Source organism: Staurois parvus, unplaced genomic scaffold, assembly GCF_062004578.1.
Source record: "Staurois parvus isolate SC_StPar_1 unplaced genomic scaffold, SC_StPar_1.0 ptg000634l, whole genome shotgun sequence".
NCBI classification, from domain to species: Eukaryota; Metazoa; Chordata; class Amphibia; order Anura; family Ranidae; genus Staurois; species Staurois parvus.
This window is the reverse complement of record NW_028318430.1, coordinates 8,657,894-8,684,212: the sequence shown is the minus strand read 5'-3', so window position 1 is coordinate 8,684,212 and position 26,319 is coordinate 8,657,894. Positions and strand designations below refer to the sequence as shown.

At 42.0% G+C, this 26,319-nt stretch overlaps 1 protein-coding gene across 1 annotated transcript in view; it reads left to right on the top strand.

Moving 5' to 3' along the window:
* The window catches only part of GRK1 (G protein-coupled receptor kinase 1), a 60,836-nt gene that overhangs the window by 21,013 nt on the left and 13,504 nt on the right, over window positions 1–26,319 (top strand). Inside the window, exons 2-4 of the mRNA XM_089693538.1 lie at window positions 1,482–1,609; window positions 4,605–4,762; window positions 16,313–16,396. Of these exons, the coding sequence (XP_089549664.1) occupies window positions 1,482–1,609; window positions 4,605–4,762; window positions 16,313–16,396 (370 nt within the window). The remainder of the gene's footprint in view (window positions 1–1,481; window positions 1,610–4,604; window positions 4,763–16,312; window positions 16,397–26,319) is intronic.

Below are 26,319 nucleotides of genomic sequence, written 5' to 3'. Positions count from 1 at the left end.
GCCCCCAAATGTTAACCTCTTCCCAGTCAGTGTCATTAGTACAGTGATAGTGTATAATATTAGCACTGATCACAGTATTAGTGTCACTGGAGATGTCATTGGCAGTTAATCATCTGCTGGTGTTGGTCCACTGTGCTTCATTAAGTCCAGGGTCAACGCAACCGTCTACCAGGAGATTTTGGAGCACTTCATGCTTCCTTCTGCAGATGAGCTTTATGGGGATACTGACTTCATTTTCCAGCAGGACTTGGCACCTGCCCACACTGCCAAAAGCACCAAAACCTGGTTCCATGACCGTGGGATTACTATGCTTGATTGGCCAGCAAACTCGCCTGACCTGAACCCCATAGAGAATCTATGGGGCATTGCCAAGAGAAAGATGAGAGACATGAGACCGAACAATGCTGAAGAGCTGAAGGTCGCTATTGAAGCATCCTGGTCTTCCGTAACACCTCAGCAGTGCCACAGGCTGATAGCTTCCATGCCACGCCGCATTGAGGCAGTAATTGCTGCAAAAGGGGCCCAAACCAAGTACTGAGTACATTTGCATGCTTAAACTTTTCAGAGGTCCGATATTGTTCTATGTACAATTCTTGTTTTATTGATTGCATGTAATATTATAATTTTCTGAGATTGTGGATTTGGGGTTTTCATGAGCTGTAAGCCATAATCATCACAATTATGACAAATCACGGCTTGAACCAGGGGCGGACTGACCATTTGGAAACTCGGGCCCCATGAGTTTCACATGATTTCAGTTGCATTACTGAAATAAATGAACTTTTGCATGATATTCTAATTTTTTTAGTTTCACCTGTATATATATATTGGATAAAATGTATTTGCACTTATAACTATGAACCACTTCCCATCTCCAAGTCCTCCTTATCACAACTAAATATAAAAATCCTACCACACACTGCCCAACATTGGAAGGATATTTACAGGTTATGAAGTTGACCTTATTTCCAGCATACACCTGTCCGTGTACTCTGAATTTCAGAATGGTCCCAGTACATAAAACCCAGTGCATTAATTAATTATGGATCATTATTTTGCTTTGGGAGTGCAGTGCACATGTACACAATTCAAACTACAAGGACTAGAACATGCTGAAAAGAAGGTTGTGATCTGTAAACACTGTCCAGCCCTGGGCAACGCAAGCAGAGGTAGGATTTTTGTATTAAATAATGAGGAGGGTCTGGGGTTTATGGGAAACAGGTTCAATTGATAAACATGCCCATACAGTTTAGAGCAGCACTTAGCTTGAAACAAAAAGTTATAGTTAAGACATTATTTAACCCTCAAAGCAATTTTGTTGCTATTACAGACTAAAGATATTTTTTTAGTCTAGGAATCTTCGACCAATTCTGATACATTTTCTTTCAGGCTAGAGCCTGGTTTTCTAACATTCAGGTTACTGATGTAATTACTTTTAGTAAGATGAAACTTGACTCACAAGATTCTCTTTTTGATTACAGGGTGCCATGGTGGAAAAAAGGGTTCTCGCTAAAGTTCACAGTAGATTTATTGTCTCTCTGGCATACGCATACCAAACAAAAAATGATGTCTGCTTAGTTATGACTCTAATGAATGGAGGTGACCTACGGTAAGTCCCTACCATTACTATAAGCTTGTTAACATTTTATGAAAATGAATAATGTACATTAGTAATGTTAAAGTGATACTAAACCCAGGACCCTGCATTCAGTATATCTGGTCTCCCACAGTACACAGAACATGGAAATGCAATTATTGTAGTAAATATAAACTGCTAAATTCCTTTTCTCATCAGCAGTTAGAGCAGTCTTGTGACTTCAGCAGAGCACTGGTTAAAGCTTGTAGGAGGAGTTTTCTTTCTGCTCTAGGAGGATGTGAAACCCTTGACTCTCTGTCTGGACAGTGCTTATTGTTCCTGTGCTGATAACATGCTCTCTCCCAAGAAAAAAAAAAACCTCTCTAGCAATACACACCAAACTGAGCATGTGCATGTGACTACGGATTCAGTCTGTATCAGGTGGTCATTTCAACAAGAGGAGGGGCAGAGAAGAAAGGATCAAACAGCCTTTTTACACAATGCAGAGGATTAACGCCTAAGGTTCCACAGTGAGTATAACAAGCATGCTTTACTGCATATACAGACTGATTTTACTGTTGTGGGTTTAGTAACACTTTAACGATATATATACACTATATTGCCAAAAGAATTGGGACACCCTTCCAAATCATTGGATTCAGGTGTTCCAATCACCTCCTTGGCCACAGGTGTATAAAATCAAGCACCTAGGCATGTAGACTGCTTCTATAAACATTTGTGAAAGAATGGGTCGCTCTCAGGATCTCAGTGAATTCAAGTGTGGTACCGTGATAGGTTGCCACCTGTGCAATAATCCATCCATGAAATTTCCTTGATGCTAAATATTCCACGGTCAACTGTTAGTGGTGTTATAACAAAGTGGAAGCAACTGGGAACAACAGCAACTCAACAGTGCACAACAGTAGTGCATAGAGAGCTTCATGGAATGGGTTTCCATGGCCGGGCAGCTGCATCCAAGCTTTACATGACCAAGTGCGATGCAAAGCGTCAGATACAGTGGTGTAAAACACGCCACCACTGGACCGTTGAGACATGTTCTCTGGAGTGATGAATCACGCTTCTCTGTCTGGCAATCTGATAGATGTATCTGGGTTTGGCGGTTGCCAGGAGAACAGTACTTGCCTGACTGCATTGTGCCAAGTGTAAAGTTTGGTGGAGGGGGAATATGGTGAGCGGTTTTTCAGGGGCTGGGCTTGACCCCCTTGTTCCACTGAAGAGAACTCTTAAGGCATCAGCGTACCAAGACATTTTGGACAATTTCATGCTCCCAACTTTGTGGGAACAGTTTGGGGATGGCCCCTTCCTGTTCCAACATGACTGCACACCAGTGCACAAAGCAGAGTCCATAAAGACATGGATGAGTGAGTATGTGGTGGAGGAACTTCACTGGCTTGCACAGAGTCCTGACCTCAACCTGACAGAACGTCTTTGGGATGAATTAGAGCAGAGACCGCGAGCCAGGTCTTCTTGTCTGACATCAGTGCCTGACCTTGCAAATGCTCTTCTGGAAGAATGGTCAAACATACCAAAGACACACTCCTAAACCTTGTGGACAGCCTTCCCAGAAGAACTGAAGCTGTTATAGCTGCAAAGGGTGGGCCAACTCTATATATGAACCCTATGGACTAAGACTGGGATGCCATTGAAGTTCATGTGCATGTAAAGGCAAGCGTCCTTGGCAATATAGTGTATTTCTCAAATCTGCAAAATTGCCAAAATCATCTAGGTTGCTGAAAATATTGTTTAGAGAACAGCACATGCTCACTGGGGTGTTGACAACTATGAGCCAGATGAGAATGATAACTAAGAACTGTCGCTTTTTCACCATAATCATAAGTCAGATTTAAACTCTCAGGACATACTGTATATGAATTAGATTGGTCTTTGGCAAGAAGTAACTCCTGTTCTCTTAATAAGAACATATGTCACTCACAATGCCATATTGCAAACACATTATTTAGCAATAACGTTAGCAGTGAATATCTGCTCTACCCTCAAAAAGAAATGCCATGAACAATGTTACACTGCACATGGACCTTTTGGACCATGAGAACACATACTCCTATCTCACTACTTCCAGTCTTTTTACTATAACCACTCATGGTACTCTGTCAGATAATGTGAACATCTCATGGCACGCTCTCTAATAATGTGAACATGTCATGGCTTTCTTTCTCTCAATGTGAATATATCATGGCACCCTTGCTTGTAATGTGATAACCATAAAAGATACAAAAAAGTTCATTCAGTGATTGCACTTCTCCTCAGTCCACAGTTCTTTTCCACGGTGTACTTCCAGCACAGAGAACAGGGTCTCACCGAGAGTCCTGGGTCCCGTACTAACAATCGGGACTGGAACTTTCGGTTCCAGATCACCTGATTGCTGTCATAGCCTCTTATTGGCTATCACAGTGATCAGTCACTGTGAAGATCACCCCTTGCATTTTCTCTCTCTGAATGGAGGAGAGAGATACATTGTATCTTTCTCTCAGCTCGCAGAGAGAAATAAACAACAGTATTTTTTTGTAAATTAGTATCAGTTTCAGTATGTTTTAGGTAGGATAAAAAAAAGCAAAATAAATGAAATACATATTGACATAAAAAAAAAATGAACTGAATCTGGAGGATAACAGTGAGCCCAAAACTAAATTTACCTAACCTAGCACCTATCTAGGAGGGTGCTTCAGTTTGTTTAGTAAAAATTTCTGTAAGCTCATTCTGTGTGAGACTAATGTGTTTGGTGTCACCAGACATTTTACAAAAGCCCAGCTATTATAACAAAACAGATGCTATCTAGTACTTAGTTCTTGAAATTTTGTAGTTCGTTCATGAAGAGATTCAAAACAATCTTACGGGAAATTACAAGTTTGTTTTCTTCTTGCAGTCTGTAGGTAAAAACCAAAAAAAAAATCAAACTCCTTATCACTGGGTAATAAAAAGTTTCATGGTTTCAGAAACCTGTTGTACATTATCATAGATGACTGCTTTCAAATCTATTTGTATTAAGGTTCCACATTTACAATGTCGATGAGGAAAATCCAGGTCTTGATGAACCTCGAGCTTGTTTTTACACTGCTCAGATCATATGTGGCATGGAACACCTACATCAATACAGGATCATCTATCGGGATTTGAAACCAGAAAATGTATTATTAGATAATGATGGTATGTTTATTTTTTTATACTTATAAAAGTTTTAATGCTAGATGGTTACTGTTGTAATTTTTGGTAGTAGAACTACTTAAAGGAAAGCTAATTAACTAACTAAAACTAAAGGAATATTAATTAACTTAAGCATTAATAAAGAGCATCAATCATTGACGCCAAATGTTGTATTAATATTGTTAAAATATTTTTTCTCACTTTGAAAATGTGTGCAGCTACAGCTGCAGCTACTGTTTTAACATCCTCACAACAGCCAGGGGGTGGGTGGAGATACATCAACTTCCTGCTGAATGCAAAAATGAAAGAACATATCCCAAGGCACCTTTTAGATGTACATGTTCCAGGGAGGGAGCCGGCTACTGGATGATGTATACTTGTATAGTCTATCCATCAGTTGCTTGATTACATTCTCAGACTTGCTTCTGGAACAGTAATCAAGCAACTGATCAGCACAGAACAGCTAGAGTCTCCAGCATCCAGCAGCTGGCAAGGAGGAACATGCTGGTCTAAAGGGTTGCCAGCGATGTGTTCCTCCTCTCAAGCTCATCATTCATTATCACTCTTTACATGCATCTGAATGGGTGGCTCTAATATTGAGAGTGTAGACTGAAATACAGACATAGGCATAAAGGAAACTAATGTAGATTGAGATCTCTGGAATTATTCTAAGGTATTTATGGGAACTAAATGTACACATTATTTTGAAGCAACATAATGAAACAATTGGAAACTTAAAGTTAAAGCTTATACAGTATGTTGTTTTTGTATTTTGAATTTTAACAGAGCAAACAGAATATTGTTTGACTTATGTGCATAAAATAGGCATTGCATTCTGTGTTAATCAGTAAAGAAAACAGCATAATCCAAAGTGCAATGTAATAAAAAACTACAACAAAATGAAGAACGAAAACAACAGTATTAACCACTTGAGCCCCAGAGGATTTACCCCCCTTAATGACCAGGCCTTTTTTTGCTGTTTGGCGCTGCACTAATTCAAATGATAATTGCGCGGTCATGCAATGCTGTACCCAAACAAAATTTACGTCCTTTTCTTCACACAAATGGAGCTTTCTTTTGGTGGTATTTGATCACCTGTGCGCTTTTTATTTTCGGCGCTATAAACAAAAAAAACACGAAAATCTTGAAAAAAAACCAATTTTTTCTACTTTCAGCTATAAAAAATATATCGTAAACTCAAAGTTAGTCATAAATTTAAGCCAAAATGTATTCTGCTACATGTTTTTGGTAAAAAAAATCCCAAGAAGTGTATATTGATTGCTTTGTGTGAACGTTATAGCGTCTACAAACTATGGTATAGATACTGTAATTTATGCCTTTTTTTGCTATACAGCGCTGCACTAATTCAAATGATAATTGCGCGGTCATGCAATGCTGTACCTAATCAAAATTTACGTCCTTTTTTTCACACAAATAGAGCTTTCTTTTGGTGGTATTTGATCACCTGTGCGCTTTTTATTTTTGGCGCTATAAACAAAAAAACACGAAAATCTTGAAAAAAAAACAATTTTTTCTACTTTCAGCTATAAAAAATATATCGTAAACTCAAAGTTAGTCATAAATTTCAGCCAAAATGTATTCTGCTACATGTTTTTGGTAAAAAAAATTCCAATAAGTGTATATTGATTGCTTTGTGTGAACGTTATAGCGTCTACAAACTATGGTATAGATACTGTAATTTATGCCTTTTTTTGCTATACAGCGCTGCACTAATTCAAATGATAATTGCGCGGTCATGCAATGCTGTACCCAATCGAAATTTACGTCCTTTTTTTCACACAAATAGAGCTTTCTTTTGGTGGTATTTGATCACCTGTGCGCTTTTTATTTTTGGCGCTATAAACAAAAAAACACGAAAATCTTGAAAAAAAAACAATTTTTTCTACTTTCAGCTATAAAAAATATATCGTAAACTCAAAGTTAGTCATAAATTTCAGCCAAAATGTATTCTGCTACATGTTTTTGGTAAAAAAAATCCCAATAAGTGTATATTGATTGCTTTGTGTGAACGTTATAGCGTCTACAAACTATGGTATAGATACTGTAATTTATGCCTTTTTTTGCTATACAGCGCTGCACTAATTCAAATGATAATTGCGCGGTCATGCAATGCTGTAACCAATCGAAATTTACGTCCTTTTTTTCACACAAATAGAGCTTTCTTTTGGTGGTATTTGATCACCTGTGCGCTTTTTATTTTTGGCGCTATAAACAAAAAAACACGAAAATCTTGAAAAAAAAACAATTTTTTCTACTTTCAGCTATAAAAAATATATCGTAAACTCAAAGTTAGTCATAAATTTCAGCCAAAATGTATTCTGCTACATGTTTTTGGTAAAAAAAATCCCAATAAGTGTATATTGATTGCTTTGTGTGAACGTTATAGCGTCTACAAACTATGGTATAGATACTGTAATTTATGCCTTTTTTTGCTATACAGCGCTGCACTAATTCAAATGATAATTGCGCGGTCATGCAATGCTGTACCCAATCGAAATTTACGTCCTTTTTTTCACACAAATAGAGCTTTCTTTTGGTGGTATTTGATCACCTGTGCGCTTTTTATTTTTGGCGCTATAAACAAAAAAACACGAAAATCTTGAAAAAAAAACAATTTTTTCTACTTTCAGCTATAAAAAATATATCGTAAACTCAAAGTTAGTCATAAATTTAAGCCAAAATGTATTCTGCTACATGTTTTTGGTAAAAAAAATCCCAATAAGTGTATATTGATTGCTTTGTGTGAAAGTTATAGCGTCTACAAACTATGGTATAGATAATTTGAAATTTACACAGCTTTTACTTTCTGACCGCCCATCACATCTCTTGAGGTGCTAAAATACCAGGATAGAACAAACACCCCCAAATGACCCCTTTTTGGAAAGCAAATCTCAGGGAGGGGGAGGGGGGGCCATTTTCTCCCGCTGCTTGTAAAGGCAATTCTGCAGCTAATTAACCACTAGGAATGCTTTTACATGAAAGCCCATTTCCGGCTGAAAAAAATAAAACCAGGATGATGCCTGCAGCTGCAGGCATCACCCTGGTATAACCATTCAAAGTCCAGTGATGTACCAGTACGTCACTGGTCCTTGTTGGGTGTATATGCTATGTTCTTTTTTTCTTTATGCAGCCTGTGGGCTGAATGAAAAAAAAGAGAAGAAATCTCTGCCAGAAAAAGTGTGTGGTATGCCCACCATTAGAAACCTCCCTCAATCCACCCACTTCTAATGGTGGGCACATATGAAATGTGCCAACAAATATAAAATATATATGCCGAAGCATGGGGGCCATCCACCCACTGGCCACCCCAGGCCCCCATGCTTTGGCATATATTTTCTTTTTTTTAACTGCGGATGAAAAATCTCATCCGACAGCACTGCACACACCTACTTATGTCTATTCTGAAAGCAAGACCCTGTTGCTGTCAGAATAAACAGGTCAGTGCTGCAGTTTGACGTTCCTGCAAAAAAATCAACAATGGTTAACAATAAAACATAAACTCAATAAAACAACTTTATAAGGAAAAGTGTGTGGTGGTATGCCCACCATTAGAAACCTCCCTCAATCCACCCACTTCTAATGGTGGGCACACATGAAATGTGCCAACAAATATAAAATATATATGCCGAAGCATAGGGGCCATCCACCCACAGGCCACCCCAGGCCCCCATGCTTTGGCATATATTCTGTTTTTTATAACTGCGGATGAAAAATCTCATCCAACAGCGCTGCTCACGCTGACTTATGTCTATTCTGAGAGCAAGTTCCTGTTGCTGTCAGAATAAACAGGTCAGCGCTGCAGCTGAAAGCATTCCTGCAAACAGAAATGGTTAACAATAAAACAACAATAAACCAGTGAAAGTCGAACAATCACAAAAATGACAACAACAAAAAAAACTATAACTATTTTTGGTTTTTACATTTTTTTATTTTTTTGGGGGGTATTTGTACTTTTATTTATTTTTTTTATTTTTTTTAACTTTTTTTTCCAAACTTCAAACATTTAAACAGCTGGTAGGGTCTCTCCAAATGCGATAGCCAGTTTCCTGACTACCGAACATCTTTTGAGACCCTGTGTAAATGTGCCCTGATCTGTGCCGTGCTGTACCCTATACTAATAGTTCACTAGCGTATGGTAGAGGCGGAAGCAGGGCTTGATGCAGAGGCCAGGTTGGCCAGGACAGGAGGGACAACAATAGCGGCTGTCACGCCTAATTCCACGTTTGCTGCAGACACGACATCTTTTTTGGGGTCTTCTTTGGGTTGGGGTACCAGGAATGGTATCGAGAAAATGTCTCTCATGCAGACGGCTAACTGCATCTGGGAGAGGGATTTGGGGCACAGCACCTTCTGGATACAAAAGGGCCCTGATGTTCTCTAACTGGAAATTTAGGTATGATCCACTATGTCCAGTTGCTTTATAGAGAACAAAAGCATTATATAGAGCCAATTGAAATAAATAAACTGACACTTTTATGTACCAGCGTTTGGATTTTCGGGAAACTAAATACGGCTGCATCATCTGGTCATTGAAGTCCACCCCTCCCATGTTAAGGTTATAATCGTGGACACAGAGGGGCTTCTCAACAACACCAGTTGCCGTGGTAATTTGGACGGTCGTATCTGCATGAATGGAAGACAGGAGGTAAACATCCCGTTTGTCCTTCCACTTCACTGCGAGCAATTCTTCATTTCTCAAGCAGGCTTTTTCCCCCTTTTTAAGACGGGTATTTACAAGCCGTTGGGGGAAGCCTCGGCGATTAGATCGCACAGTGCCACATGTGCAAATTCCCAAATTGAACAAATGTCTAAATAGTGGCACGCTTGAATAAAAATTGTCCACGTATAAGTGGTACCCCATGTGGAAATAGGATGACGCCAAGTCCCAAACTATCTTGCCACTGCTCCCCATGTAGTCTGGGCATCCGGGGGGCTCCAAGTAACTATCTTTTCCCTCGTAAATCCGAAACTTACATGTATAGCCTGTTGCCCTCTCACAGGTCTTATACATCTTGATCCCATATCTGGCACGCTTGCTGGGGAGATATTGTTTGATTACAAGGTGGCCAGAATATTGAATGAGGGACTCATCGATGCAGATGTTTTTCTGGGGAGTATACACATCTGCAAATTTTTGGTTAAAGTGATTTACGAGGGGCCGAATTTTGTGGAGCCGGTCAAATTCAGGGTCACCCCGAGGAAGACTGAGTGAGTTGTCGTAGAAGTGCATAAAACGCATTATACTCTCATATCTATGCCTGGCCATGGCAGCAGAGAACACGGGCATGTGAACAAGAGGGTCGGTGGACCAATACAACCGCAATTGATTTTTATCATTAATGCCCATGTTGAGGGTTAGGCCCAAAAAAACTTTAAATTCGGAAACCGTAATGGGTTTCCATGCGAATGGTCTGGCAAGGTTTGAATTTGGGTTGGCGGCGATAAATTGGCGTGCATATAAATTGCTTTGATCCACAATCAATGCATAAAGATCTTCTGTGAAAAACAGCTCAAAAAAATTAAGGGGAGTATTTAAATTTGCTGTTTCCACCTGAATTCCGGGTTGGGCAGTGAATGGGGGAAGTACGGGTGCTGCAGAATTTGTGGGCTGCCAATCGGGATTTGCAAGCACATCCGGAAGGACACTAGGGGCTCTACGGGCCTGTCTGCGAATTCTTGGTGGCCGCGGGACACTACTTGTGCTCGCCACCGCACCAGCTTGTACTGCACTTATGGGACTCGCCACGTCACCAAGTGATACTGCAGTGCTGGTATGCCTACGACCAGGACGTACTAGGCCGCTGGTGCTCGCCAGTTCACCAAAAGATACTGCGGCACTAGTACTGGCACTCTGCTGCATATGAGAGTCATCATGCATTTGTACCACCTCAGCAACCTGTGAATGGGATTGGGTACGCCTGACCTTAGCAGGGACCACTTCCTCGTCGCCTGAGCTAGCTGTCAGGGTGCCGCTGCTGTCTATAGGTTCGTATTCTGAGCCTGATTCTGCCAGTGAGTCTTCCCCTTCGCTCTCACTTGACATGCTCAGAATCCTATAGGCCTCTTCACTAGTGTACCTTTGCTTAGACATTTTGGCCACTAAATTTACAGGTACCTAGTGCGACTCACAGGAAAAAGAGCGCCTGGCTGTCAGGGACTGCTTGAACCGCTACAAAAAATTTACCGACAAGTGCTAACAGATATCAGGCCTGATTCTGTGAACACTGCGGTTTTGTGTGTAATATGTATCAAGTGACAGTTATCTACTGACACTGCACTTGCCGGGGGAGAAGGGGGGGGCGTAGGGGCTAAACGCAGGTGCTGGCAGGTGTTGGGGCTGATCCCGCTAACACTGCGTTTTTGGGGATACTAAAGTAATGTGAATGCTGGTATAGCGCTGATCTGATCAAAGATATTGATCCAATCAGACACTATACTAGCAATGAAGGTTTAGCGTGCAAGTAAGCGTGTTCCTGGCAATCAAGGGGTCAAATGTGATTATCTGTGTACTAGCGGGCAAACTGGTGCTATCTGGGAGGGGCGCTAACACTATTGGAAGTCGCTAGCGACACTGATACAGTGATCAGTAAAAATTGGTTCACTGAGCAGTGACACTGGTGACAGGGCAGTGAAGGGGTCAACTCAGGGGGGAGGGGGGGGGCGATCAAGGGGTTAGACGGGATCACTGGTGTATTAGCGGGCAATCTGGCGCTATCTGGGAGGGGCGCTAACACTAACGGAAGTCGCCAGCGACACTGATACAGTGATCAGTAAAAATTGGTTCACTGATCAGTGACACTGGTGACAGGGCAGTGAAGGGGTCAACTCGGGGAGGGGGGGGGGGGGCGATCAAGGGGTTAGACGGGACTACTGGTGTATTAGCGGGCAATCTGGCGCTATCTGGGAGGGGCGCTAACACTAACGGAAGTCGCCAGCGACACTGATACAGTGATCAGTAAAAATTGGTTCACTGATCAGTGACACTGGTGAGAGGGCAGTGAAGGGGTCAACTCAGGGGGGGGGGGGGGCGATCAAGGGGTTAGACGGGACTACTGGTGTATTAGTGGGCAATCTGGCGCTATCTGGGAGGGGCGCTAACACTATCGGAAGTCGCCAGCGACACTGATACAGTGATCAGTAAAAATCGCTTCACTGATCAGTGACACTGGTGACAGGGCAGTTAAGGGGTTAACTGGGGGGGTGGGGGGGGAAATTAAGGGGTTAAATGGCTTTATTGGTGTACTGGGGGGCAAACTGGCGCTATCTGGGAGGGGCGCTAGCACTATTGGAAGTCGCCAGCGACACTGATACAGTGATCAATAAAAATCGCTTCACTGATCAGGTACACTGGTGACAGGGCAGTGAAGGGTTAACTGGGGGGGGGCAATCAGGGGGTTAAATGTGTCCTAGAGTGTGTTCTAACTGTTAGTGTAGTGTTTTACTCACGTTTAAATGTCTCTTCTTCTCTGTCTGGAACGGAATGTGTCCAGGCAGAGAAGAATGACATCATATCCTGCCCTGTGTAAATATCAACACAGGACAGGATAGGACAGGGACCGATCATCCGATTTCAGCCAGAAATCACTGGCTGAAATCTAATGATTGATCCCTCCTGGATCGAATCGGATCACCCGCGGGTCGGCGGGCGCGCGCGCGCGCGCGCCCCCTGCCCGCGAAAGTGTCGGGAGCGCGGAACCCGTTTTTAAACGTGGTTTTGCGCTCCACTGCCGCCCTGCACACGTATAAACACAGTGGCAGGGCGGCAAGCGGTTAATCAAAATTAACATTATGGCAAGATCCTTTAAAAAACTTGTTGGGTTCAACTAGTTAGGTTGGAATGCAAAGTTTAAAGGGTCAGCACATTCCAAATACATAAGCTGGTTAATGTAAACGTTCCAAGAGATTATCTTAACAGAAGGCATGTAAAACCAAAGTGCCATAGCTACAGCTCTTTTCTGTTACTCACAGCTGACTTTGACACGTTGATAACTGGGAGAATTGGAAATGTTCCTGGTAGTCTGAACTGGACTCCTTATACAACATAATGTCTACTACAGGGCAAAGTAGCAGGTTCACTTGGATCCTCCTCCTCTGAATCCATACAACATAAGGTCTAATATAGGGCAAAGTAGCAGGTTCACTCGGATCCTCCTCCTCTGAATCCATACAACATAATGTCTAATACAGGGCAAAGTAGCAGGTTCACTCGGATCCTCCTCCTCTGAATCCATACAACATAAGGTCTAATACAGGGCAAAGTAGCAGGTTCACTCGAATCCTCCTCCTCTGAATCCATACAACATAAGGTCTAATACAGGGCAAAGTAGCAGGTTCACTCGAATCCTCCTCCTCTGAATCCATACAACATAATGTCTAATACAGGGCAAAGTAGCAGGTTCACTCGGATCCTCCTCCTCTGAATCCATACAACATAAGGTCTAATACAGGGCAAAGTAGCAGGTTCACTCGGATCCTTCTCCTCTGAATCCATACAACATAATGTCTAATACAGGGCAAAGTAGCAGGTTCACTCGGATCCTCCTCCTCTGAATCCATACAACATAAGGTCTAATACAGTGCAAAGTAGCAGGTTCACTCGAATCCTCCTCCTCTGAATCCATACAACATAATGTCTAATACAGGGCAAAGTAGCAGGTTCACTCGAATCCTTCTCCACTGAATCCATACAACATAAGGTCTAATACAGGGCAAAGTAGCAGGCTCACTCGAATCCTTCTCCACTGAATCCATACAACATAAGGTCTAATACAGGGCAAAGTAGCAGGTTCACTCGAATCCTTCTCCTCTGAATCCATACAACATAATGTCTAATACAGGGCAAAGTAGCAGGTTCACTCGAATCCTTCTCCACTGAATCCATACAACATAAGGTCTAATACAGGGCAAAGTAGCAGGTTCACTCGAATCCTTCTCCTCTGAATCCATACAACATAATGTCTAATACAGGGCAAAGTAGCAGGTTCACTCGAATCCTTCTCCACTGAATCCATACAACATAAGGTCTAATACAGTGCAAAGTAGCAGGTTCACTCGAATCCTTCTCCACTGAATCCATACAACATAAGGTCTAATACAGTGCAAAGTAGCAGGTTCACTTGAATCCTCCTCCTCTGAATCCATACAACAAAAGGTCTAAGGGCTCATGTACACTGCAGCTCCTAAACTGATGTTCAGGAGCTGTTCAGCGTCTTTTTCAGCAGCCCCTGAACTCTCCCTAATGTTTTCCTATTGTCCATGTACACATAGTCATTTACAGTTGTTTACAGGCAGTTGAGTTTACAGTCGTTTTAATGAACGCACCAAACTTGCGTTCAGGAGTAGATTTCACTGGTGTTTCAAACGCCAAACACTTGTAAATGCGGTTAACCGCGTTTATAAGAGTTTGTGTTTAGAAGTGTTTTTAAACTGTTCCATGTCCAGATGCTATCCAGAGCCTTTTTTCATCCTCAGAAATGCATGCAAAGCATTTTCCATGTATTCAAATGGACCTGGCACACCAGCGCAGTCAGTTCCAGGTTTCGCGTGAAGAAAAATTGGTAGAACGTGCTGCATTATGCTTCTGATGGGATCCATAGTGAATACAACCAGAAAAGACAGGTCATCTCAACACATACTGCTCTGTATGCTTCTGCGCTCTCTATTCCTCTCAAAATGTCTGAAATAGTTATTTTTAATTATTTTTCAGTGCATTCTGGGCATTTGGGAAGGTCTCCTGAGGTTATCTTATAAAAACGCTTCTAAACGCAAACACACATAAACACGCATAAACGTGGTATGCAACCGTGGCCAAACTGACGTTTTTTAACCTACGTTTTCCAGTAGTCAGTTTCCATCGTTCAGAGGAGTTTTCCAAACACCCCGTGTACATGAGCCCTAATACAGGGCAAAGTAGCAGGTTCACTTGAATCCTCCCCCCATTGCACACACTAACCTTTCCTTCGCTAACTTGCCACTTTGTTAAACTGACAGGAGCAGAAGACTCCACGATGTATAAACTATGAGTCACTAAGTCTAAGCAATGAGTACGGTACCCATAGAACAGCACTAATGCTTGATGATTGGCTTAGTGCAGTCACATGGAGTGAGTAACATGCTTTTTTTATACCCAAAAGTACTGGATATTTCTTCCACTCCCGACAGTTGAAGAGAGTGGAGGACAGAATAAGAAAAAGGTGATTATGTGCTCCTAGGAAGAAGGAGATTAAGCAAACCTGCTGCTTTCACTTTGTATAGACTTTTCTTCAAAATAGGAAATTTAACAGAAGGCATGAAATACTTGGTTGCAGAAACCACAGTCCTGGAATCCTAGAGCAGACAGTCATATGACCAAAAACCAAAGTATTCTTCACATTACCTTTGCTGAAAGGCCAGATTAAAATGCAAGAAGAGCTGCTGGGGTCATGTGCAGGGGCCGGTCTGATTGTAATATGTTACATGTTACACCCTGAATATGGGGTAACAAGCAACATGTTACGAAAGGTGAACTTATCCTTTAAAGGCAGGGATTAATGTAAATGTTCAATATACAGCATATGTAAAGTGCTGCACAAAATTGAAGGTGCTATAAATGTACCTGTAATAAATAAATATAGAAATGGAAATTGACAGCATGTTACCAGGGGGAACCCCCTTTTTCTTAAAGGTGCCCTCACACACCAGAAACCTAGCATAGCTCAAAGGTAACTGAAGACCCCCAGCGTGTGGCTACACCAAATCCAGCTAAAATGACACTATCAACTGCTTACATCAATTTAAAACTAGCAGAAAGGTGCACAGGGGTAGAGCAATACACATAATGCAAAAGTTATCCAGTAGTAAAAAACTATTTCAAATATTCAGTTCTAATTGTAGCCATATTAGTGCACTTGCAACAAAAACAGTACTGTTCGTGATACTTGCTTTTATTTGCACTATCATTTTAAGTTTCAGAACAAGCATTCAGGGTGTACCCCCTTCTACTAAGGTCCAAGCAATACTTACCTTTTCAGGTTAAAAGAGGCAGTTTTGAATACATTTGCAAGTACAGTAAAGCCACACCGCAGTGTCAAAGCATCTATAAAGGCATCTGTAAAGTGTGAAGCCCTATATATATTTTAATCCAGCTTTATTCAAATTATGCTTATATAAAATTTGTATACTTTTAACACTTTTAAAACAAAACTCAATACTTTTACAAGTCTTTTTTGGGGAGGGGGTTTTGTAATTGGATGACAAGTTTGCTTTTCTAACATGCAAATAATATAATAGATATAACACAGATCTACCAACATGAGTGCAAGACGCATGATGTATTTTGTCTACCACTGTACGCAGCTTAAATGTATGCAACAAACATTTAAAACAACTCTTTCTTCATTATTTTCTGTTTAAGTCAGTCATTGAACCCATAGAGTTTTACATTAAAAAGTTTTTAATTTAAAACTATAAACATAAAGCTCTGATATTCCTAGCTGACAGAAATGAAGCAATAAAGTATGATCTTGTAGAACAAAGCCTATGTTTGCTTTTCAGGACACGTCCGTATTTCTGACCTTGGGCTTGCTGTGGAACTGAAGGAGAAAAAAAACAAAACCAAGGGCTATGCTGGAACTCCAGGTAACCTGTGTACATTTGACTGTGCAGAATGTAATTGGTCTCCTGTCCTTCTAACTTAAGTACTATGGAAACATTTTTATAGTAATTGCAGATAAGCAATGAAAAGGATGTTAAATTTGTGTCCCATAGTTTATTTCCAATTTTTGCCAAAAATTAATATAGAGTTGGCTAAAAAATATCAGACATTCAGAAGAAGTCACTTAGAGGTCTTATTATGTAGTAGCAGGTGTCTTCATTCCTTGATGGCTTAATAGGACCTGCCATTTAAAGTTGCATGTAACTGGTGGGGGCTAGGGATGAGCTTAATTGCCGTGGGTTTGGTTCAAGCAGGGTTCGTCAGACTTCAGAGTAGTTTGAATGCTGCACCTGAAACAAACTGAAATCAATAGAAGTCGATTCTGTCAAATAAAAAATGCCCATTTTCTGGGCTAGTAGGTAGGGGGCTGTCAAAAAAATGGGGGGGGGGGGGGGGCTATGCTCTGGGGAACATGTACCAGTGCAAAAAAAAAAGTTTGTAGCATCACCCCGGGGGCGCTGCTGGATATAATGTCTCTGTGTAATTGGAGATGACACACTTGGCTCACCCAATTATTGTGTCCAGCAGCAGAACTTCAAACACACTCGGGAGGTGATCTCCATCAGAGGGAAACTTTGAAGATAGACAGCTCAATCCCCTCCCACTCCTGTACCCAATCACCACGTGTGCCTTCACTCCTGCCCCATCCAGTTCTCTTTCTCCTCCCTTTTCAGATAGAACCAGACACTGCCAAAATGGCTGGCCCCAGTTGTCTCCTTAAAGTTTCACTTTGCAAAGAATACCCAATCACATACCAGGAAATGTTAAAAAAGAGCATTTTGCTTCCACATAATTAGATCATGAAAGCCAGCAGAGTTTCACCTCATGCATCAAGCTCTGGGACAAGTTCCCTTACAAATTACAACTAACCTTGCAAAGTTGCCTCCAATGTGTTCTTTCAAAGGACTACAAATCCAAACCACACACTGCTGATCCAAACAGCATAAAACAACTTTATTGATCCAACAGAAATGAGGGCTGTGATGGACTGCCTGGCACCCTGCCTGGGTGCCTATGTCAGGGAACTGCTTCCTTACTGCTAGGACACAGGACCAAGGTATTATAGCTGGGCATTGCACTCAAGAACTGGACGACACTAGCTTAGGTGCATCTGGAACTCTTTATTGAACAGAAATACAGGTTTTTATACACTTCTAGAATTAGGGGCAGTCCCCTCATGAACAATAAAAACAAATATTACACATTGGGCTAAATATCCTAAACTGATTAGATAACGAGGTAAAGCTGACACCAAACTAATCCCACCATGTAGGAACCTCCAGGAGGACTATCAACATCTGCTCTGAGTCTAGGAGGGGCGTTGATGCAGTCAATGCTGGTTTGGGCCCCAAATCTGTATCTGGGTCCACCAGTTCTCAGATTCTGTGTGTTTTGGTGAGACATGGACTTGAATCTGAAGTTAAACTACTCCAAAAGGTCCCACCCAGGCACATACCTCCCAAAGAATAGAGCCCACTTAGATGCCAGGGCCCATAGTCAGTAGGCAAGAGGCTAGCCTGCAGTCCCCTCCAAAAGCCCCAGTCCCAGTTGGGTCTGTCACAAGGGCACTTCACCCATGCCTCTCTCTGCTATGTTTTGAAGCATGATAAAGAAGTGAACAAAACTTTTTGGAGGTCTGGTTTTGAATTTGGGCGATCCCACACCATCTTGTTTTCTGTGGGCCTCCCTTCCACACTCCATACCAGACCTTCATCAAGGAGAAGGGTCTGGAATGTATTTTCAGAGGGAACCCCATTCTGTTTTTTTTGCAGGGCCAGCTATAAATAAAGGAAATCTCCAGCCTCTTTTGCTTAGAAAGAGAAATAAGCATCTTAAGGTGTTATTTACTGGCACTGCCTAACAATTACCTGTAGTAACCTTTCCCCACTGTAACCCTTCTCTTCTTCACTCTGCTACCAACAACCTCTATGACAATATCTCAGCCCTGTTCTGCCCCAATCTCGTCACTTCTGTCTACAATAGATCCCTATCCTCCACCCTGGATAAGCTCGTTCCTTTCACTACACACAGAATCAGGCCCCGACCCCCACAACCCTGGAAAACAGACGATAGTAGAAGTCTCAAAAACACAGCCGTGCTCTCGTGCATCTGTGGTGTAAGACTAAGTCTCACAAAGACTTCAACCAATATAAAACTGCTCTCCAAAAATACAATTCTTGCCTCCACATTGCCAAGCAGACCTATGTTATCACTCTCATTAACACCTTCTCATCCAGTCCCTGTCACCTCTTCTCTACTTTTAACTCTCTACTTTGTCCACCACTGCCTCCACCCACTAACTTGTTCACTGCCCAAGAGATCGCCAATCACTTCAAAAATAAGATCCATACAATTTGTGATGAAATCTCCACTCTACAGATAACTGCCTCCCCATAAAACACTCTATGTCCACAGTTATACTCAACACTACCCTTATTGAATCCTACTACTACAGACGAGGTTGCTAAACTTTTTTCCAACGCCCACCTAATCACCTGTCCCCTGGACCCTATTCCCTCTCAAATACTTTGGTCACATCTGGCTCTATCCTAGAGTCTCTAACTCCCATCTTCAATCTCTCCCTCTCCCTGAGTGACCACCTCATTAACAAAAGCCTTCTTGATCCCCTTCAGTCAGGATTTTGGCACAACCATCAACCCATCCCTACATGCCAGGGTGCTAGGTGTAATTCTGGACTCTGAACTCTCCTTTCAGCCCCATATCCAATCACTTTCTCAACCTCCAAAATACGTCCCTTCCTAACCAATGACACCTCAAAGCTCCTAATTCACTCCCAGGTTATCTCTCGCCAACTATTGCAACTCCCTCCTCATTGGCTTACCTTTACATAGGCTATCCCCCCCTCCAGTCCTTCATGAATTCTGCTACCAGGATGATCAACCTTACCAACTGTTCAGTGTCTGCAACCTCTCTCTGCCAATCCCTGAACTGGCTGCTGTCAGGATCGCGGCGTCAGACCCCAGACCTTCTCACCAAACTCGCGACCGAAGGACTGGCCAATCGGAAATCGCGATGTGACGTGCGTAACAATGCCACACCCAGCTGCACCCTGCACAGCGATTTTCCAGCTAATGGACTACAATCTGTGCCTGCAGCCTGAATGTGCTTGTTACTGGGTCAGGTTAATCATGCAATTAACCATTCACTGCCACCACCTCCTTTTTGGTACAGAGAAAGAGGAAACTCGGTTTCAGTTATGACACTATAATGGTCGATATAATCATCTGTATAAAACGGTCATAATACAGGTCTTTTATACAGAGGGTTAAATAAACAGTAGCATCTCTTTAAAGGCAGGGATTCGTAAATTGCAATTAAAAGCTATAGAAACAGTTCAACACTTACAGAAAGGAAGATTTATTACTAAAAGGTCAAACAGGGTGCAATAAAAATATTTACAGAAAAAAGATGTAACTAAGATATATATATATATATATATATATATATATACACACAAAGAACCATAGCACAGCAAAGAGATATCAGAGAGAAAGGGAAGAGTTAAAGTACTTGCCAAAGACCTGGGTCAGCAGATCCAAGTTGCAGAGCAGAAGCGGGATTTGATCTCCATATGTTACGATGAAAAGATAGGAGATGTCTTCAACTTACTTCTTTAGGCCTGCTATCCTGCTTTTTAAAAGTCCCCCAGCAGGGGGGTGGCTCTGAGTAACTGACCAATACTCTGTTTAGGGAGGGATTGGCAGGCAGAACCCAAAATTAGAACCAGCATCTGTCATAATTCATATCCTGGCCTATAACTTCCCGGCTGCACAAGCGACACTCTCTCCGCGGGTATTTTATTATGCAGATAAGTCTAAGGATCATGTAGATATGAATTATGAAATTGTACGTTACGCGGTGTACGAGTTCTATGTTTTGACTCCCCTGGTGATCTGAGGTGACCCATCAAAATGTTCGTCTGTGCATTGGCCATCTGACGAGGTGCCCGGTTTTTATGTAAGTCTTCCATATTTCAAGATATGAAACATAGGGGAAAAACAGATTTTACCAGAAGTTATCTGATCCTGCCACCTAGGCTGAGCTAGGTTTTATGAGGTTACAATTCTTTCAAATCCTGGGAGAGCTGCCTTATCTCCTTACGAGGTGTGAAATGTTAAATCTTCTGGGACAGTGAGTCTCCAGTTCTCTTAGGACAGCTGAGTTATCCTGGCCTAGGTGAGAAAGGCTACACTTTCACAGACTGCTAGGCACCGAACTACGTGCCTTGGCCTGTCAGTGACCCATAACCAGCCACATCTGTCACTGTGCCTCTCAGGGAGGGAGGGTGGAAGGAATGAGGGGAGAAAATGGGGAAGCTTAACAAAATGGTAGGACCACGTCCATCTCTGATGCGCAAGTTTGCGACAGCTGCCACTCACCTAATTCAAAATACTAACAACTTACAAAGCCATCTACAACTCGGCCCCTAGCTACATCTATAAACTAGTCTCAAAAAACCAACCAAATCACTCCCGTTGTTCCTCCCAAGACCTCCTGCTCTCTAGTTTCCTTGTCTCAATCTGTCTGACTATCTCCTATTCTGTCCATGTTTAGGCGATCCCTGAAAGCTTTTCTCTTCAGAGAAGCCTGTCCTGCCTCCACCTAACAATTATACATGTATTTTCTTCATCAACTCATCCCCCACAGTTATTACCTTTTGTATCACTTGACCCTCCCCTTTTAGATTGTAAGCTCTTTGATTCCTCCTGTGTTCAATTGAATTGTAACTGTACTGCCCTCACGCTGTAAAACTGTTGGCGCTATATAAATCCTGTATAATAATAATAATAATGATTTAAAGGGCATTTATTTTCTTTGAAATTATAATCTTGCTGCAATGAGCTGTAAACATTGTACAGATACGCCATATCACAGACAAGTGACACGTTAATTAATTAATTAATTTAATATTTTCTCATTTAAAGGAATATAATGTTTCACACCAAGCATTAATAAAGTTGCTCTTCACCACCAAATGGAATTCCAAAAAATGTTTTTTTGGTGTGGAAAATGTTCCCCAGGGTGGTGAAGAGCCCCCCCCCCAATGCTTTGTTGGAACTGAAAGGGGCCATCCCCAAACTGTTCCCACAAAGTTGGGAGCATGAAATTGTCCAAAATGTTTTGGTATGCTGACGCTTTAAGAGTTCCCTTCACTGGAACTAAGGGGCCAAGCCCAACCCCCTGAAAAGCAACCCCACACCATAATCCCCCCTCCACCAAACTTTACACTTGGCCCAATGCAGTCAGGCAAGTAACGTTCTCCTGGCAACCACCAAACCCAGACACCCACATTGGATTTCCAGACAGAGAAGCACGATTCGCCACTCCAGAGAACACATCTGCACTGCTCTAGAGACCTTACACCATTGCATCTGGTGCTTTGCATTGCACTTGGTAAGGCTTGGATGCAGCTGCTCATCCATGGAAACTCATTCCATGAAGCTCTCTACGCACTGTTGTGTTAATCTGAAGGCCAGATGAAGTTTGGAAGTCTTTAGCTATTGACTCTGCAGACAGTTGGCGACTAGCAGCATGTGCTAACCCTGTTCTGTCATTTTACGTGGCCTACCACTTCGTGGATGAGTTGCTGTTGTACCCAGTTGCTTCTGCTTTGTTATAATACCACTATCACTTGGCCATGGAATATTTAGTAGCAAGGAAACTTCACAGATGGACTTATTGCACAGGTGGCAACCTATCATGGTACCATGCTTAAATTCACTGAGTTCCTGAGAGCAACCCATTCTTTTACAAATGTTTGTAGAAGCAGTCTGCATGCCTAGGTGCTTGATTTAATACACTTGTGGCCATGGAGGTGATTGGAACACCTGAATCTAATACTTTTGGCAATATAGTATAAGTAAACTCTTATAATGGTACTGTATATATAGTGCCTTGAAAAAGTATTCATACCCCTTGAAATGTTCCATATTATGTCATGTTACAACCAAAAATGTAAATGTATTTTAATTACATTTTATGTGATAGACAAATGCAAAGTGGCACATAATTGTGAAGTGGAAGGATAATGATAAATGGTTTTCACATTTTTTGACAAATACATATCTGAAAGTGTGGTGTGTATTTGTGTTCAGCCCCCTTTATTATGATACCCCTAACTAAAATCTAGTGGAACCAATTGCCTTCAGAAGTAATCTATTTAGTAAACAGAGTCCACCTGTTTGTCATTTAACCTCAGTATAAATACAGCTGTTCTGTGAAGCCCTCAGAGGTTTGCTAGAGAACATTAGTGAACAAACAGCATCATGAAGGTAAAGGAAGGCCAAGGAACACAACAGACAGGAAAGGGAAAGGGAAGTTTAAAGCAGGGTTAGGTTATAAAAAAATATCCCAAGCTTTGAACATCTCACGGAGAACTGTTCAATCCATCATCTGAAAATGGAAAGAGTATGGCACAACTGCAAACTTGCCAAGACATGGCCATCCACCTAAACTGACAGGCTGGGCAAGGAGAGCATTAATCAGAGAAGCAGCCAAGAGGTCCATGGTAACTCTGGAGGAGCTGCAGATATCCACAGCTCAGGTGGGAGAATCTGTCCACAGGACAACTATTAGTCATGCACTCCACAAATCTGGCCTTTATGGAAGAGTGGCAAGAAGAAAGCCATAGTTCAAAGAAATCCATATGAAGTCCTGTTTGCAGTTTGCGAGAAACCAAGGACACAGCAAACATGTGGAAGAAGGTTCTCTGGTCAGATGAAACCAAATTTTACTTTTTGGCCTAAAAGCAAAACGCTGTGTGTGGTGAAAAACTAACACTGCACATCACTCTGAACACACCATCCCCACCGTGAAACACTGTGTTCTGCATGACTTCCTGAGTGATCTAGATACACCAGCCAAGCACCAGATATTATAGACCCTTTATGGAATAAGCAGATCAAAATGATCTAAAAAATTATCTCTCGTAAAGACTTTCCTGATGTCATATCAACCAGATTGAATAGAATGTACAAGGTGGTGAAAAGGCAAAAAATTGAGGTCTCATAGCTTAAAGGATAAGTTCACCTTTTAGACAAAAATAATAAATGCATTTTTTTTGCAGGTAAATGTGCATTTATTATTTTTGTCCAAAGGAGACTGTAAAGTATTGCAGCAGAGATCAGTAGATCGCTGATGCCATGCAGGTCTCCTGCAGACCTGTCAGAATATCTGCTTGTCATAAGGGAAGTACGAGCAAGCAGATATACTGACAGGAAGCTTGAATGAACTACCACAGCTCTGTGGAGCATTCATTGAAAACTACAAGACCACAGCCACTAAGGCTGCCAGGACTTGTAGGCACTCATTCACAGAATAATGAGTGACACGGCCGTGTGCAGAGCCCCACATGGCCGCGCTGTTTTCACATCTGACAGATAGTACGAGGAAACTTCTCTCCGTACTATCTGTCAGAGGGAAGGGGGGCAGCGGGCTCAGCTGCGGCTATGGGAACATGTTACATGTTCCACCCTAAAAACGGGTGGAATATGTAACATGTTCCAAAGGTGAACTTATCATTTAATACAGTTTATTGAAAAACTTAAAAACATAAAATATTGTACTCCATTGTTGTGCTGCAATAAGCACTAGAAACTATCTATGTAGCAGGAACCACTGCTGTGGTGGTTCTTTGGGCTGGGAAATATTTATTATTCTTTTTTATTGTTAATGAAATGTTCTCTATGATAGCCAGTGTAGCAGGTCCCCCGAAAAGACCAGCAGTTTTGTAGGTCCTAAGGTCTTTTCCCACTTTGACTCCGCAGCCAGGCACACATGTCCTTTCTCTCTTTTGGCTCAAGAAACAGCCTAGGGTGGTTGGTTTTGATGTTTTTAATAAAGGGTTGAACTTGGATGGGGATTAGGGAGAGTAGGATACTCCAGTAACTTACTATAATGAATTTTGAGGACACTGAACTAGCCTCTTGAAACTTGGAACTCATAACTCTGAAGACTGTCCTTGTATAGCAGATAGTGGACAGATTCTGCAAGGCAGTAGTGAGAATGCTGAATCTTCCTCAGTGAACAGCCTCCCTCATGAGGAATGGATAAGCCATGCTCCTTAGGACAAATGATTTAGCAAACACATGGCTGACCTTCTAGCACACACAAGAGGGGCTGTAGCCCTCAGTCTCTAGGATCTCTCCCCATCTGTACTCCTTGTGATACCAGATTAAATTGTCAGACGACAGCCCTCTCAGCCAGCCTTCAGCAGTAAACAGTGACTTCAGGCCCTCCCAGCTGAGGCCTCCACTCGATGAGCACATGGCAGGGTGCCCAGGAGAAGCAAACGAGCCAGTAGGTGATGATCTCCCCTTAGGAAGGGGACGAGGTTGTGCACTACTCCAGAGTATTTATGCTTTTTCATAGAATCATCTAGGCCGAGCCTCCTAAGGATTGGTTGGTGCTACAGAAATATTAAGCTACTGAATAATATGCTCCCATGTCTATTACCCAGAGCTCCTCCAGGTGAACAGGGAGAAACAAATAATCATGCAGCTCCTGGAACAAGACCAAACCAGATGAATCAAACTGAGCTCCACTGGTTACAGCGAACTAAACTAAATGTACCTTCACTAACACTAAACATTAAACCCCAAACCTAATTCCAGCCTCACTGGGTACAGTGAGCCAAACTAAATTTACCTAACAGAACAAAAATAACCTCATTGACTAAATTGGGTCCAAATCAAATTTACTTTTCCTAGCACCTAACTGGGGGGGTGCTACACCAGTATTTTGTATCTGGATTTTCAATGCACTGCAAGCTTTTGTAAACATTTCTGATATTAATCTCAGCCCACTACTGCACACATTATTTATAAAGCATTAAATACATGTAACTAGGACTATAGTTGCTGTGGTACTTTTCTGCTTCTTTTGTTGTTGCTGCATTATTATACTGTGGAACTGACAGAATTACGTTGAACAGTTACTTGTGCATGAATGCAGCAGCCAACTTTAAGATCACTAGCTGCGGACTCAGTAATACAGGCGTGTGGAGGGCATCTTTAAGAACACCATAGGGGGCAGCTTAGATTAAAAATCTTCTCCCTGGGATGGTATGAGGTATGCTGTGAACACCCTGGCAGTCTGAACTGCATTAGAGAACCTATCCTTCCACTGCTTAAATTTAAGAGAAATAAAGTCTGCATTAACTGAGAAAGTAGTGTGAGCTTAAAAGGAGCTCCAGTTCCCCCCCCCCCCCCTAAGTATTATAATAAGGATAGTTACCCATCCAGGGATCCAGTGATGTCCTCACCCGAGCTGATTCTTCAATCAGCTTCGAGTGCAGATATTGACATCTTAAGGGAGATCGGCAGTGAAACCTTCCATGCTGCGCTTTGTGAATGCTCCTGCAGTCTTCTGGGACTCATGTGTAGGAGGGGCTGAACTTCTTCAAAGATTGCCGCGGCAATCTCACTTCAAAGTGGGAGTGGGTACCTGTCAAAACTAGGTACCCGCTCCCCCCAAAAAAGTGCCAACTGTGGCAGTGAAGGAGAAGGAGGATGCAAATAGAAGGAACTTTCCCTTTTGGGTGAAGTTCCACTTTAACAACCTTTCTTCCTGCCTATTAAATTGAACTGAGTCTGCATGAGCACACAGAGACCCAGAGAGGTGATCCCCTTGCAAGCTGACTTCCTTTCTTATTGTGAGTGTTGATATTACTTCAACGCACTCACTCCACCTACCACTGACCAGCAAGGAAAGATACTGTTTAGCTGTTCCAAAGAGCCTTTATTCACTAGTTGTATATTGCTAGATAGCAAATTATGATTATATGGTCAATTTTCTTTTTAGTTCAATATATTGTTTTAATTCCTCT